The sequence below is a fragment of the Anarrhichthys ocellatus genome, unplaced genomic scaffold (genome assembly GCF_004355925.1).
Source record: "Anarrhichthys ocellatus isolate YVR2014 unplaced genomic scaffold, GSC_Weel_1.0 scaffold1, whole genome shotgun sequence".
NCBI classification, from domain to species: domain Eukaryota; kingdom Metazoa; phylum Chordata; class Actinopteri; order Perciformes; family Anarhichadidae; genus Anarrhichthys; species Anarrhichthys ocellatus.
In genome coordinates, this window is record NW_022280031.1 from 8,448,080 (window position 1) to 8,463,846 (window position 15,767).

The 15,767-nt window shown below is 40.3% G+C and overlaps 1 protein-coding gene across 2 annotated transcripts; it reads left to right on the forward strand.

The window, feature by feature from the left end:
- The first annotated feature begins 1,402 nt into the window (after window positions 1-1,402).
- Window positions 1,403-14,094, forward strand: LOC116386445 (LIM domain and actin-binding protein 1-like). 2 transcript variants are annotated; one of them, XM_031852671.1, is made up of 10 exons: window positions 1,403-1,506; window positions 4,501-4,641; window positions 4,920-4,965; window positions 7,989-8,411; window positions 10,665-10,719; window positions 10,956-11,053; window positions 11,236-11,314; window positions 11,517-11,548; window positions 11,665-11,798; window positions 11,952-14,094. In XM_031852671.1, the coding sequence occupies exons 2-10, from the start codon at window positions 4,523-4,525 to the stop codon at window positions 13,021-13,023; spliced, it is 2,058 nt and encodes a 685-aa protein (XP_031708531.1). In that variant the 5' UTR covers window positions 1,403-1,506; window positions 4,501-4,522; the 3' UTR covers window positions 13,024-14,094. The 2 variants fall into 2 exon arrangements, with proteins under 2 accessions (XP_031708531.1, XP_031708540.1); XM_031852680.1 differs by lacking the exons at window positions 1,403-1,506; window positions 4,501-4,641; window positions 4,920-4,965 and adding an exon at window positions 6,840-6,965.
- The last annotated feature ends 1,673 nt before the right edge of the window (window positions 14,095-15,767 follow it).

A 15,767-nucleotide genomic window follows, 5' to 3' on the forward strand; every position in this document is an offset into this window, starting at 1 on the left:
GAATAAACACAAAGAGGGCCTGTTTAGTAAGAAGTAAATGGAGATTTTGGCCTCATAAATCTTTCATAAGACTTTATATGATACTGAAAGCATTTCAACATAGCAACAATCCATTGGTTTAAATCGTCAGAACACTGAAAGGCAACTGAAAAACAAGAGCTGAGTCTTTTCAAAAATTGTGAATGATTCTTTGCGTTTCAACATCAAATTTTGCTGGACAATAAATGAGAATGATGGAGAATTTCTAATTAGAAATATGCATCCTAGATTTTATTTGTATGCAATGAAATTCAACGATAAGTGTAATTCCATATGTGGTGTAAAAAACATTAAAATTGCCCAGGGTAACACATTAATGTCAAGCCTTAGTGATGTGGACAGTTTATAATACCATTATCATCAGTTTGATAATATAATATATTATAAAACGTATATATGTCATCAATGATTTCTTAAGGTAAATTAAATATGTTTATTCATGTTGTTTTTAAATAAGCAACAGCTTTAAATTGGGTTACTTGACAAAAATGCCCCTGTCTGTAACTCAACATATTGTCTCATTAGGTTATGTAGAATACTGGACAGATGTGTGTACCTTTGGTTGACTGGGAGATTCAGAGAAACCTTTAATTCTTAAGCCACTCTTTCATTGACTTAACTTCTTGGCCATATAAAGTTCTTCAAATTAAGAGAGCTCTTCCCTACACAATAGCCTAAGTGACTCATTCGACTGTAACACATTGTTGGTAAAATAAATACGCCTAATGGTGTGTGTGTGTGCGTGCACTTAACTAGTGTGCATAGAGCTCATCATAGTGTGCAATGGGGCCTATTATACTGTAACTCCCTTCTCACACCACCCAGCTGGATTTATTTAGAAGGCAAATGTAATACAAACATCCAATGCACCATGCACAGTGACTACCTATTTTTATTCCCATTTACATTGAATAATGCAAGATCTCACAGAGGTAGCCTATTATTTGAAATGTTGTATTGTTCTACATGCAACATGCAGTCTATTGTAAAGTAATGACACTTACACACCCTACATTGTCATCTTTGCTTTAGGAGCATGTCTGAACCCGAAGTATCTTTTTAAATGTAACAATTGTATGTCTGTTTTCTTCTCATTTTTTGTATAACACTTTGAGCTCCATTTTGTTGATGAAAGGTTTTATATAAATACAGTTTACTATGATTACTTTCTTTGAATTTAACCTAGTAAGAAAACGAGAGCGATTTCTCTTCACTTGAAAACTGAATGAGTTTCGCCTGTTGTTCTCAGGAATTTGGGGGGGGGGGCGCACCCGGGCGCTCGTACCAGCATAAATGTACCAGGTAGGGGTAATGCAATGCCTAACGTCATTGGTGCAAATAAAGCACATGACTCAGCTCTTCCACTCCCATGACACCTTTCCGTTCACTCCACCTCACCGGGCGGTGACAGCGAGTGTCAGGTGTCTCAAGGTTTCACAGAGAGAGTGACAACGGAAGTTCGCACAGGTAAGCTACAACTCGAAGCAAGGGCGTGAAAATATGGGCAAATAACTCGAGCCAGGGCTGTTAAATTACCAAATGTATGTATTTTGAAAATTTCAAACGAGCCTGTTGTTGATTAGATTGATTTTTATAGTAACGCTAGAGGACTCACAGTCTATCGAGATAATTAGATGTCAAACCAGTCCAGCTGCTCCGTCGTTATTGTAGGCTTATGTTTCCACTTTTTACTCCTCAGTCTAGATACAGCGTATATGTGACAATATGATAAATGAAAGTATATGTTATAACTACTTTATAACTATAACACTATACTAAAACTACAGTTTGGCTTTTGCTTCACACAAGTTCTCTTCCAGCGCTTACCGTGTTACACACCTGAAATTAAACTATTCCAAATTACACGTTTGCGTCTGAGAAACGCTGCCGATCTTCAACACACGTCTGTTTATTGTATTGTCTCAGTAATGATTCGTCGACTCAAACTCAATTATTTCCATATAAACAACAGATTTTGTGCTTTTGGTTTTTAGAATTGCGACTTTGATCAATCATGCGTTAAACAATGCGGACTCCTCCTTACTCATGAGTCATACTGTATCTGACTGTTCTGGTTACTTGTTCAGGAAAACTTGGCTTAAATCGAGGGTTAAAGGTCAGTACCCACCTTTCACTGATAACAAGTGACGGATATGTAGTTAGATGCTGTGGTTTCCATTGATTTTAAAAGCACATAGCCTCTGGTGTAAGGCACCACTTTCCGTTTACCTCACTACTGGCTGAAACAGGACCACCTTTGTTTACATTTTGTCACCTTTTGTTACCTTTGATTCATTACGTTTTAGTCAGTATTCTCTCCAAAGTAATGCCACCACGCCAGGACGTGGGGAGGTAAAGCAAATAATCCTTTGTGCAATGTGAAGCTGATAGTGTGGCAATTTATAACTAATTAAATTAACCTGCTGTCATACACAAATGATAAAATGCTCATTATTAGTAGTACTGCAAACTATACCTCTAAATCCTATGTGAAATAAGTGACATTAACCAAACACAACAAAACCAAATTTTTGTAAATGCAAATCTATGCACTATCTCTTGGACTTGCAAAGGTTTTTGCACACGTAGATGTAAATTTAAATGTGTCATGATTTGTGCAGGTTTTCTTTTGATTTGAATTGTGACCTAGAGATAAATTGGTAATTTCAGAAGGCAATTTATTGTCTTTTCTCTTAGGTTTCCAAACCAGGTAATACAAAAGAGAATCAAAATGTAAAGCACTAAGATTGTTTTCACATACAGGAAAAGCGTGCTATGACTCCACCCTACTTCTTATTTAAAAGAATTAGAAGCATTTCCTGCTGTGTAATGGTTTTCAGCAGACAGCCCTGTTCAGCTCTGCTCTTCTCTTTGTGCGCTGATGAATGAGCGGGATAAACTTGAGTTTTGATTCTCGACACACGTCATTTCTGGAGGGAGTTCATGTGTTCTCCCTTTTGTTTTTGTTGCTCTGGCTTCTTTTAACAGTTTGAAGATATGCAAAATACTCTAACCTCACTCCCATTGTGTTTTCCCTTTAATGGCCTGCTGACCTGTTCAGGGTGTGTCCCTGTCTGCCTGTCATGCAGATGCTGGCTTGATATCCTGCAAACAGACTTACAGGTCTACTTACAGGTAGAAAAGAAGAAGTTAACAAATCATTTCAGCATGGCCATCAAGTTAAATTATTTTGTGCTTAAAACCCACGAACCCGTTTAATAATAACTATACACAGTACAACATGCAAATAATCAACAGGCATGGGGAGCTAAATTGCCCATCAGACCTCAAAGCCTGTAGCAACAGTAAACAGTCCCAAACTATTCAGCATTAAGAACCTAATAAAAGTGCTTGAGCAACGGACCGTTCTTAATATTATTGTGGTGTGTCTTACTAATATATGCTTCTGCCCAAAAAACACTTGCCAATACATAAAGTAATTATATATAATTATATATTGTAGTTATCTAAACGGGTAGGCCTAACTCTGTAATACAGCCAGGTTTAACATTGAACAGTTTTTTAGAATACATTTTACTTGAAATTCAGTTTAGTCCAAAGTCCTCACTCTACTTGTCACCAGTATCGCTTTGCATCCGAGTGTAATAGGTGCGCCTGAGTGAAAAGGCCCCGATAGTGAGAGCAATGATTAGTGAGTCGGCTGCGGACAGTGGTGATTTAAACACATGGTTGTAATATACTGTCTGAGCGCTAAAAGGAGTATTCATGGTCTGACAGTCTCTCCAGACACAGAAACTGCTTAACAGGCTCGTGATCGGTCTGTCGCCCTTATTTAAGTGTAGGTTTGTTCGATTGAAGTTAAAGAAATACTCTGTGTCATGCAGTACGGTTGTGGGGCGCTGCTTTCCTCTGGTCTTTTGTGAACGTCGCTTATGACGAGTTATCCTTTCATAATGATAATGTGCTCACACTTGTGTTTCCATCTTGTAATCATGCGGCAAGGGTCGGAATGCAAGTTTGAACATGTCGACTGGTTTGCATAACTGTATGATAATAAACATGGTCAACCACTCTTTGGTATGCATGTCAGGTAGTGTTTTGGTGTGACAAGAGGTAAACTGATGGAGATCATGTTACAAACGTGATCTCAGACAGCAGATAGCTCCTCTACTCTGCTACCAACCCACGGAAGAGTCGGTACACATCTAAGTGGTTTTGCCATGCAGCACTTTCAGAATGGCGGTTTCAATCACCTAACCCACACCTTGTAGATGTCAGATGATTCTATAGTCAGATGGAAAGTAAACTGCTGGACAAATGCAGATGGAGAGGACGATCTTATTTTCTGAGTACAAGATGCAAACAAATTCAAATCCAGGATGGGGCTCAGCAGAAAGTGACGTCATGTCTGAAGTTTAGTTTTCTCCGGTAAAGGTTTGGGGAGTAATTTGGAGGTGAAGAGTTACAATAGGTGTAGTAATAAGGTTGTTTGTATTTCAGGTATTTTAGATAGCAGCCAGAGATGGAAAGTGGTCCATTCAATCGACGGGGCTGGGCGGCACAGTCCGTGCGTGTCACTGCGAAAGAGCTGTCCCTCAGCGGCCGAGGGAAAAACAACGCCATCGCTGAACGCTTCTCCAAGTGAGTAACACCTGCTTTTCAGTCTTTTCTTTTCAGTTTTCGTGTTTGGTCTTGCTGGTCATGAGAATTTCGGTTCCCTCAGTGTTCTTACAGATATTATGTTGAAAGATGTTGGACAGTTGGAATAGAGAATATGTCTAAAACTGTATCTAAACAAGCTGTGAGCTAAATGACACCCAAAATACTAAAATCAAAAAATTATGAAAATCTCTGTTTTTACAGTGTTCGATTCTTGTTTTGAGTCACCAGAGGTCAGTGTTGCGTCTTGTCTTTCTCAGATACCAGAGAGCTGCTGAGGTGGCCAGTACCGAGAAGAAAAAAGGAGTAAGTATAACTGTAAAGAATGATGGAGACATTTTATTTCAGTTTAGAGACATTTCTTGGGGTTTGTGAACTAGTATTGTAAAGCTCTTCCTGAATTTAATATACGAATGACAAAGTTTCTCACATGAAAATCTAAATCTATGACACATCTTGCTTACAGCATTTTGATAAGCCTCTCCTAGCAAACTACATGTTTAAATGAAGTGTGTGTATGCTGCATGTCTTGCTTCATTTGCTCAGTAGCTGGTGGAGCTAAACTAATTGTTGCACACACACACACTCACCATGCCAACTGGGCAATATGTCTCGTCTTGGCGGACCTCTCATAGGCCACTTGTTGAGATGGGCAGGCTATCAAACCCATAATCCTACTTCAGTGTAATCCCCTTGAAATGCTCTTTGTAGCTCTAACTGTAGGTGAACTGCTTTGTCAGTGTGAAAGACGCATAAACAAAGCAGGACTGAGATTAATGAGTAACTGATCAGCTCATATCATGAGGAAATCTAAGGTAATATTGCTGTGAATGTATACTGTATGCATTGTCTGTGTGAGCCAGCTGCTTTGAAAGATTGTAAACTCCTGTAGTCTTTGTTTAACAATCTGGCTGATAATGACAATGACAAGAAGGCTTTGTTTGTGTTTTTTACTCCAGTAGAAACTTGCTATGAACGTACTATCTGAAAGAAACTTTCCTGCGTAACCACATGTAGCATTTAAAGAATAGAACTTAAAAGATGCTCTGAAGGCATATTTCTCTGCATAAGTTCAGGTTGTCAGGTCCTTTTTTTTTAATATAAATTTTAGTGTGATAGATTCATAGTTTGTAATCATTCTCAGGAACCAATAGTATGTATGGAAATGAGCTGATGCCACTGGTACAGGGGTACGGGAGTCCAGTTCAAATATTCAAGGATTACACAAGTTTGAATGAGCGGCGCAAAAGACCATCTGTCTGTGTGTGTGTGTGTGTGTATGTGTGTGTGTGTGTGTGTGTGTGTGTGTGGGGGAGGGGGAGTTGGGGGAAGGGGGGAACTTTTCAAACATGACAATGAAACCTTTAGTCATTTAGCTAAATTACATAGATACAGCATTAAACATGTTTTAAAATGTCATAAAATATTGCCCACAAGCTTTTCCTTCCTATTATTGGTTTGGTTTTGGTACAGCGCTCTGTCGTTCCAGGATTTTGTTAGTTTCTCTGTCCTCAGTAAGAAATAGGTTGGAAGGTTCAAGGCATCTTTATCTGTGAGTGAATTGTAGGGGTGCTCTCACACGTCTACAGCGTGTTTTATCTCCTTTTTATGCTTATATGTTGGCTTTAACACTCCCATCAATCAAGTCGGATTAATCTCCGGCCTGAACAGGATGCATTTGCAGAAAATTCTAACTTGTGTGAAACAAAGAGATTCCACATTTATGGTTAAAAATATTTTGTGAATACTTTTAAAGCTGAGAAATCTATAGCCCCCCCAAGACAAATTCCAAACATTTTGCTTGTAATATTGTAACGCTGCCCTGATCTTGACTTCAGTTAGCATCTGTCATTGGAGCTTGTATTTTACAACCTCCCTGTATCGGAGTTCTGAGTAGTGGTAAAATTCTGTATAAAACTCTGTATCGGCTCAATGTTTGTAAAGCATATTTTGTGTAATTGTTTTGCGTTATCTTAAACCTTTGTTCCTTCTGGATGAATGAGAGATTTTGAAGTGCCATTATCTTCAGATATATTTTGTGAGTGGAAAAATGTCAAAGCCAACACAGCGAACAAAGAGTTAACTTTTCCCTGAATGTATCATTTCCTGCTCTGGTTTCCTGGTTATTCTGGCTCTTTCATTCTCTTCTCTGGTGTTAAAGGGGCGACGAGCTCTAACGAGCAGACTTTGTCTCGCTGCAAACATCTGGGAGATCTCTTTCGTTCAACAAACTGACTTGTAAAAGAAGGACCAACCAAAGGACTCTCACTTTCCTTGCTGTCAAGTTGTGGTTACACCTCGTTTGGGTAATCCAACGCATTCACAGAGGTTTCTCTTTTTGAACAAAAACGGGAACAATCTTGTCACTGTCCAGTTCTCTCCGCTCACCCTGGACTTGCCTCACAAAGACAGTAATTGTGTGGTTTTTTTTTTGTGCACTTTGGGTTTTTTGTCCCTTTTGTTCAGTACTTTATTCTTATGTTCTTATTTCTTTCTTCTTTATCTGTTTGTGCATGTTCATATAACTTAGTTGTAGATGCACCAGATTTAGTTTGATGTACTCATACACTATGTAGTTAAGTCTTTTCGGGACAAATTAAGTGTTTTTGTTTGCTTCTCATTTTTAAATTGAGTCAAACAATATTTAGTAGTTTGTTTTTTTGAGGAATTGTGTTTTTTACAATATAATGTTTTAATCTTTCCCACTGACCTGACCTCAGCATGGAGGCTTGCTTAATATTTAATAATAATATTAATATTTATTAGCGGATTAGTTTACTTATATGAGAGAGATTTATTCATATTTCCACATCCTCTTTCTTCCACGTGTCATTCCTCTTTAATACTTAAAGGAAGTTCCCAGCGGTCACGCGGCAGTAGTGTGCCTCCTGTTGGTCTGTCTGCTGCTCAGCATGTTTCATTGTCATGAATGGCTGAGTGGTGAACAGAGCCCTCCTCAGTGTTTTTAGGGAAAGGTGAAGTTGTCATGTGGAAAGGAATGCAGCTGAAAAAAAGTCTGCCTGCATGCTCAGCTCAGCCATATCCATCTTGAGCCAGTTGTTGCCTTCAGCAACACATCAACTTCCTGGATCAACTTTAAACAGCTGTTCACCTAATCTGTCAGTGAAGCCGAGCTCAGATTCTGGCATTTCCTTTATTCCATCGTGCTGAATAGGGCTTTGAGTTGTGCTGTGTTTGTTGCCAAATGGAAATTCAGCCCGTGAACAGAATGAAAATAAGAACTGAAAGTATAGTTGCTTTTTTTTTGGCAGTGTTTGTGAAATCCTTTTCCCTTTTTAATTTTGAATCTCTTCTTGTCTTGCTCACAGTCTGCTGAGAGTGCATCACCCTCACTGCGGTTAGGCAACCTCAGTGCTCTGAAGAAGCGTTGGGAGCAGGCACAGAAGCCTTCTTCTGTCCCACCTCCTAGCCAGTCCAGCACTCACTGCAGGCCTCCTGCTCTGGACAGGCCTGCTTCTATCACCGAGCCCTGTCCTCCGTTAAAGAGCCCCGGCCTGCCGACCGATCAGGGAGGACAGCAACCAGCCAGTTGTGTCCTGAAGCCCGCAGCAGTTCCAGAAGCATCCGAAGGTGAAGAGCAGAGAGGGATGGACAGGGATGAGCTGACCCACCATGAAAGACCCGGAAAGCTTGATGAGCAAGTTCCAACCAGCCCCCGTGCCTCTTATGAAAAACCCAGAGTGCCACTGACCAAGATGAAGTTCAAGAGGGGAGAGAATACCATGAGCAAGGTAGCTACAGACAGATCAGATAATTTTCTCTTCTCACACATGATTTAAGTAGCCACAAAACTGGCAAAATTAATTGAGATCACATTGGTTTGCATGAATGCTTTGTGCATGAGGCTCCTAGTCTCTTGTTTTTGCCAGCTGTGCATCTATTGGCCATGTTTCCCAGGCATTAACTGTAACCACAATGTTAATGGCTGGGATTACTGGTGTTGGTCAGCCCTGTAAACCACATTTTCTGAACCGTTCTTCAGAAGACAAAAAGGGAGACTTTATGTTGCATAACCTGCAGCTGCTTTAATTACCAACTTTAAAGGAACTCGTAACCACTTCGATCCTAATTTACAAGGCTTGTTATGCACTAATTATCCCGCCCTACAGCAAACTAAAAGTAACTGATACTAAACACAGGGATTAGTAATGTTATTTCTATTGTGAATCTGGGACTATGTAATTGGTTAACACATGTTAAAGAGAGAAAAGAAGTCACTCGTTAGTTAAAGCCACGCTCCTTTCCTTGACCCTAAATTCTCAGTGCTAATCACAGTTATGTATTGAAGATTGTCTCATCCCTCATAGTTCCCTGTATTTTCTGAAGTAGTCTTGTTCCACCTGGATTTAGGCCCGTCTCCCCCCCCCCACTCATTTCTGTCTCTCCCTTCCACTCTCTCTCTCGGTGTCTCTCTCTCCCTCTCAACCCAAAACAAGCTCTCCACTCTTTACCTTCCGTAACAGAGGAATGCAGGAACATTCCTGACTCAGGGCTGTTTCTTACTTCAGAGGATCAGCTCTGACGAGCAACTGGCTTTATCTCATTTTCCTTTAGCCGCAGTGTGTATTCTGGATATCTAACAGTCCTGGCCTTCAGTTTTAGATTTCCCAGTTTTTATGTCATATGTGCAGCAGTCTTCACACCACTTCATAAATTAATATCAATAATCAAGCAAAAATGAATCTTTTTTTTTTTTCTGCAGTTTTTTAAAATTTGCTCAACAGTATGACTAACGCCACCACTAGGAAAGAAGAAGTGTAAAAGTCACTGGTGAACATTTACAGGAAAGACTAGGAGTGTTGTAACACTTACTCTGTCAATACTGACTGGAAAGGTTGAATCTCTTCTTATTCAGTGATCACAAGCACTGTAGGTTAATGCACCCTTGCCCTCGTCTAACTGATGTTTTGAGTGTTGTATTATGCAGTTGGTGTTTGTATTTAGGTGGCTGAGGAAGATGGTGGCACAACAGGACTACACAGTCCCAGGGAAGCAGCCTGAAGCAATGGGTTATTTTAATTGGTCCAAACTGTCTGGTTAACACATTAGCGTTGGTAGCACGTCGGCATACACGCACAGAGCTCATTCTTTTAGTAAGGCGCAATGGAATAGAGTTGCTTCTTTGGACTGCAAGTGAAAGGCATGTTTGTTGCTCAGGTGGAGCCTGTAGTTTGGTGTTTTGAAAGTATGTAATAAAGAACTGCTTATGACGCCGTGTCAGAGGTAGAATATGGAGTCAGGACATAATGCACCTGAAGCTTCATGTGTCAAGAATAATTCTGGACAATACCTGAAGCAACCGAAGATATTTGAAGTTAATTTGGAAATCTTATACCTTTTTATGAGAACACAACCACTTAATCTCTTCTATCTTTGTTAAGCTGAATGTTCTGCCAATGTTCCTCAACACAGCGCTGACCTGTGTGAGATGCTTTTACGCCTGTCCTGATGACTTGAGATATCTTGTACTTAAACCTTAATACCTGAATATCTTTGTCTCATACATAATTATTTTTGCCTCTCTATCGCCCTTTACACTAATCGATAGAGGCTAGAATAGTGTCCTTTGGGATTTAACTGAACCACTTTTACAATATGTTATTTCAGTAAACTTCTATTCTATACATTGCTGGGAAATAACAAGTAATAGAAATAAACATTACTGACAAGTAAAATTAAATTTTCTATGAAGGTTCACTTTATTGCAATAGAAAAATCGGTTATGGCCTCTACGTCACAGCAGTTTGGTGGTCTTAACTCTGAATCAGATATAGAAATGTAAATGCAGAGTCTGTGTTTTATGTAATGTGAGAGTAATAGTTAGTTTGGACGATAGGGAGGCAGTAAAACTTAAACAAATGATGAATCCAATCAACTGCAGCTGGGATAGGAAACAGTGTTGGTGTACTTGGTGCATACAAGAGTTTACTGCAGCAGTTTTGCAAACTGAACCTCTGATTCCAACAATCATTTTACTCTTACAGGGCGGCAGGACAACAATACGCAGTACTTCATCAGAGGACATGGACCAACATGGTGGTAAAGACAAATACACACTACCCTTTGAATAATTAAAGTGCCGAACCTTTAATCACAAAACTACTCAGTTTTGTTTCTAGGAACATAATAGTATGTGCCACAACTGGATCATGAATAGCATTTTTAAACTGAAAAGCAATCTCTTGCTGTTTCAGGGAAATGCAGCCATAGATTTGACCTGAGTTTACTGCAGAATACAGTCGAAGCATTAAGTGTGATTATCTCTTTTGCTTTAGGTCTGTCTGTGCATGACAGAGTACTGGAGTCCACATCCATGAAGGAGAAGATGGCCAAATACCAGGCTGCTGTATCTAAACAAGGCACCTCTCGTGCTGTGAGTTCATGTTCAAAACAAAACATTTATCTTCAAAAACATAATCTCTCTAAAATATGAATGAAATATAAAAATTTTTAATTTAAGTTTTTAATATGTGTTATAAATGACGGGTTAACAGTGGGTGTTTGATTAAAAAAGTGTTTGTTTCCCTCTCTTGTTTCACTTTGTGTTTCCTCCAGGGTCTGGCCCCAGAGGTGCCTGCTCCTAAAACATCTGCACCAGTAAATCAGAACCAGAATCCTGCACCTGAGTGCAATGGTGAGTCTTAGTGGATTCTCCGAGGACATGTTCCAATATTAATGTTCTTGATACAGTATTACGTGTGAAATAGAGCATTTACTACTTCGTTAATATACCCAAATAACTTTGACACCTAGAATGAGGTAAAGTTTGGTTTGATTGACCTTTTCAGCTGGCTTCTGAGGTACAACAGTGACTGAAGTGTTTTTGTCTGTTTCAGGGGAGAGCAGCGAGCAACCTAAAGCATCAAGGGTGAGTCTGTCATCACACTAACAAGCAGGAGACATGCATGAATCATCAAGAGAAAGGTCTGAATTCAACCCTGGTTTATTATGGATGTATGTTACTATTGTTGTGTGTGTGTGTAGAAGTTCAGCCCACCGGTGAAGGAGACGTGCGTTGCTTGTCTAAAGACTGTGTACCCGCTGGAGAGACTGATGGCTCTTCAGCATGTCTACCACAAAGGTTGCTTCCGCTGTGTTCACTGCAACGCAACGCTCAGGTTAGTCTTGCACTGTTGCATATTCCCTGATTTTTTTTAAATTTTTTTTTGTCATGTCTTTGAACTTTGAAATGCCTCCTCAGTGGCTTCCTGTTCAAGAACCACAGAAAGGGACATTTTCTGAATAATATCTTTGCTGCTCTCTATTTCAAGTCTTGGGAGTTTTGCCTCTCTGCATGGCAACGTCTACTGCAAGCCCCATTTCAGCCAGCTGTTTAAAGCTAAAGGCAACTACGATGAGGGCTTTGGCCATCGGCCTCACAAGGAGCTTTGGGAGCCTCGTGACGATGGAGACCAAGGTGAGGAAGAGGTGAAGCCAAAGGAACAAGAGGAACCAGCAGTGGTGGCGCGTCCAGCTGAGAGTACCTCAGACAAACAGGAGACCCCAGCTGTTGAAGCATCCCCACAGGTTACGGTGACAGACCTGACTGCCTTACTGGAGACACGTGTGCAGACACATGCGAGGTCTGGTGAAAAGCTTGAGTCTACTGAGAAACGCAGGCTGAGAATCGCCTGGCCTCCCCCAGCTGGTGAAGACCCCTCTGGGACAGCACTTAGTCCAGTCACGGAGGGAGTTTCTTCAGGCCGACCGTGGAGAGCCAAGTGGCCTCCAGGGGACGAGGCGCCATCATCCTTCCAGAGCTCAGACCGAGCTGAACTGAAGAGCCTGAGGAGGAGCTCTTCTCTAAAGGAGCGCATTCGGCCTTTTACAATCGCAGCTAAACCCAACCCCGCAAACAGTCTGGGACCCAGGGAACTTCGTCGCCCTCTCAAATCCCTGCTGGAATGGAGAGTGTCATTCGAGGAAAAAAACGCATCTGAAGAACCACCCAAGGAAAATAAGCCGGAGCTTCAGCAAGGGAAACGGCAGGAGAAAAAAGAGAAGTCGATGCCTCAAATTCAGAGCCAAGACACAGCAAAGGAAAGCGAGGCCACCTCAGAGGAGGACATGGAGACAGAGCAACAGGAAGAAAGAGACAAACAAGTACAGAAGAGAGGAAAGGCAGCAGCAGAGAAGATTGCCGTAGAAGAAGGATCTCTTAGAAGCATCTCCCCGGAAATCTCCCCGTCCTCTTCTCCACCTTTACAGCCAAAACAGAACCGCGCCTCCCAGGATGTGGGCTTCTGGGAGGAGGACAAGGAAGGAAGTGATGCAGAGGAGCTGAGTGCAGAGGATATAATCAAGAGGAACCGCTACTATGACGAGGAGGACTCTGACTCATAGGAAAGACAGTCTTACTGTCATGTCCATCCACCATATAACACTTTCTCAGTTTATAGGTAGATCACAAATGTAGCTTTGCCAGATTTTATAGTGTTATACGAGAGGTTTAAAAAATGTGTAATAGGTGTGTGTATGTGCATTTATATTGCAATAACTGCCTTTAATTGTTAAAGTACAAATATTTGATTTTTCTTTGTATATATAACTATACTGTACATCTAATTCAGCTTTTATATTACTCCTGATTATACTGGAAAGTTGGCATCTGTTAAATTAAACCATCTCTTAATAAAATAATTATATGCACCATCAGTGGCGTATTATTCGCAGGTGGTGTGTCCAAAAAACATTAAACTTTATGCAGCACTTTAAGTGCTTATTAATGGCAGGCAGATTTTATGTCTAAAATACCTAAATATCTTGTACCAAAAAGCACACACCAGTACTGTATTTTTAAGAGGTGTTTGGAGGGTAAATGTTTGGCCTTTTGGAGTTTTACATATTTCCTCAATTTAAATTGCAAATTGAAGAAAAAACAGAACCTGAATGACAATGCTCTGGATTTGGGTTTATCAAACTGCAATTATTACTTCTATTCACAGTTACTGGTAATGTTTAAATACTATAGAGCATACACCATGCAGTCTCCTGCTTTCACTGTTATTGAGCCATTAACTTCACCCAGCACCCGGATATACAAACAGACGAGTCAGTAAACCTTAACACTATCCTGCAGGGGACACTCTGGTCCTGGTCAAAATCTGCTGCTGAACTATTCTGATCACCATAACTATGATAAAAGGAGAAAATATGATAAATCAAGATTTCTACTGATAGTTATTCTTTCAGGCTAAAATCAAAAATCATCTCTTTGGGCCTTCTGGATGTGCGTTTAACATTTTCAAATGTGATCCACTTCGTATGTAAAACACTTTGTATTTTAAAATGTGCCGTGGAATATATGTTTGCCCTGCCGAATATATTTTTTAATAATTTGTATAATGACACATCGGGCATTACAGTCTGAACTGTTGTTGAAACACAATAAAAATGTATAAATGAGGAAATCCAGACTTTGCAGACCATATGGGTTTTTACTTGAGCTCACATATTAACCAAATATAGCCACAGAGCTACCAGCTTCCTCATTAGTGCACATTTTCAAAGGAGTTTCACATTTCTACACTTGCAGGCTATAGTCAGAATATTATCTTTCCTAATTTATGTCCTGTTACGGGTGTCATTCATTAATCCCATCCATTTGGAAAAAGCTCACTCTTAACTGAATTATGAATATGGTTCATATTATATTATTAGAGCTATTATTTAAAAAAAATAGGTTTGAAAAGCTGCTGGTGATGGCACAGCTCCACCTATTTTAAGACTTGCTGATCTGATCAAACTCTACAAGCAGAGAGTGGAGCAGCTTGGTGTTGAATTGCCAGATGTTCATGCTACTCGACTGAAAGACAAGCTGCTTTTGCATATCCCTCTGCTGCAAGCTCATCATAAAGGACGAGACATCCTGCTGGCTTTTGAGAAAGATGTTTGCTCCATCCTTGCGCAAGCATCCAAGTATGGTAACGCAATTCATCTGGCAAAAGCTGCTGCAATGATCAGACAGGACATGCTTCATCACAAGTCCAAAATGAGAAGATGTCATTAGCAATACAAGGAAATGCTTGGATGCTATGTCCCCATGCTCTCATGAGGAAGCAGACACCCGAATATTTGTACATGCCAGGGATGCAGCAATGGAAGGCATCAAGTCCCTCATCATCAAGGCTAATGACACCGATATCCTTGTCATAGCGATATCTATACTGCCATCCTTACAGGCCATTGGTCTTGAGAGTATGTGGATTGTTTGGTCAACGAGCCAGTGTTCGATGGATTCCAGTCCATGAAGTAATAGCTGCAATTAAGACTGACGAAGCCAGTGGATTACCGTACTTTCGTGCATTCACAGGCTGTGACATTGCGTCTGCATTTCATGGGAAAGGGACCAAGACAGCATGGCAGTCTTGGAACATTTGTGATGAAATTTCTGAAACCTTCACCAATCTCAGCCAGCATCCAACATCAATTAGTGACCTGGACCTGCAACAGTTAGAGAGATTTGTTGTCCTCATGTACGATAGATCAAGCGCAGTTACTGGTGTGGATGAAGCAAGACTGGATCTCTTTGCCCGCAAACAAAGGCCCAACAACTCGATTCCACCAACTCAGGCAGCCCTGAGAGAACATGCAAAGCGTGCTGCTTATCAGTGTTGGGAATAACATAGCCTCAAAAAGGGGGCACCAATATGTTGGGAACGTAAATGAGCGTGTTTGGGTTATCAGCATCTAAAAAACTAAATTCTTGACATCAATAGAATTATTAATGTCAGTAACAATTATTAATGATTATTAATAATAACAGGGCACCACCCTGCGAACAGGGACCAATAACCAAACGATAAACTAAGTCTCATAATTAGTGTTCACTCACAATGTCAGTAGTCTGAGTACTATTACACATTCAGAGTGAAAGTGAAGGTTTAAGTTCGAGCACAGACCACATATACAGCTATCATCACAATACACATGCACAAAGTAATCACAGACAGCTGCTCTTTAAAATATAACAGTTTATTACGTTCTAATACTAATGATCTAGTCAACTGATATCTAAACTAACAACAACTATACATTCATGAGCACGCTATCTAAAATCAACAGACGATTAAAAGGGGGGGGGGGGG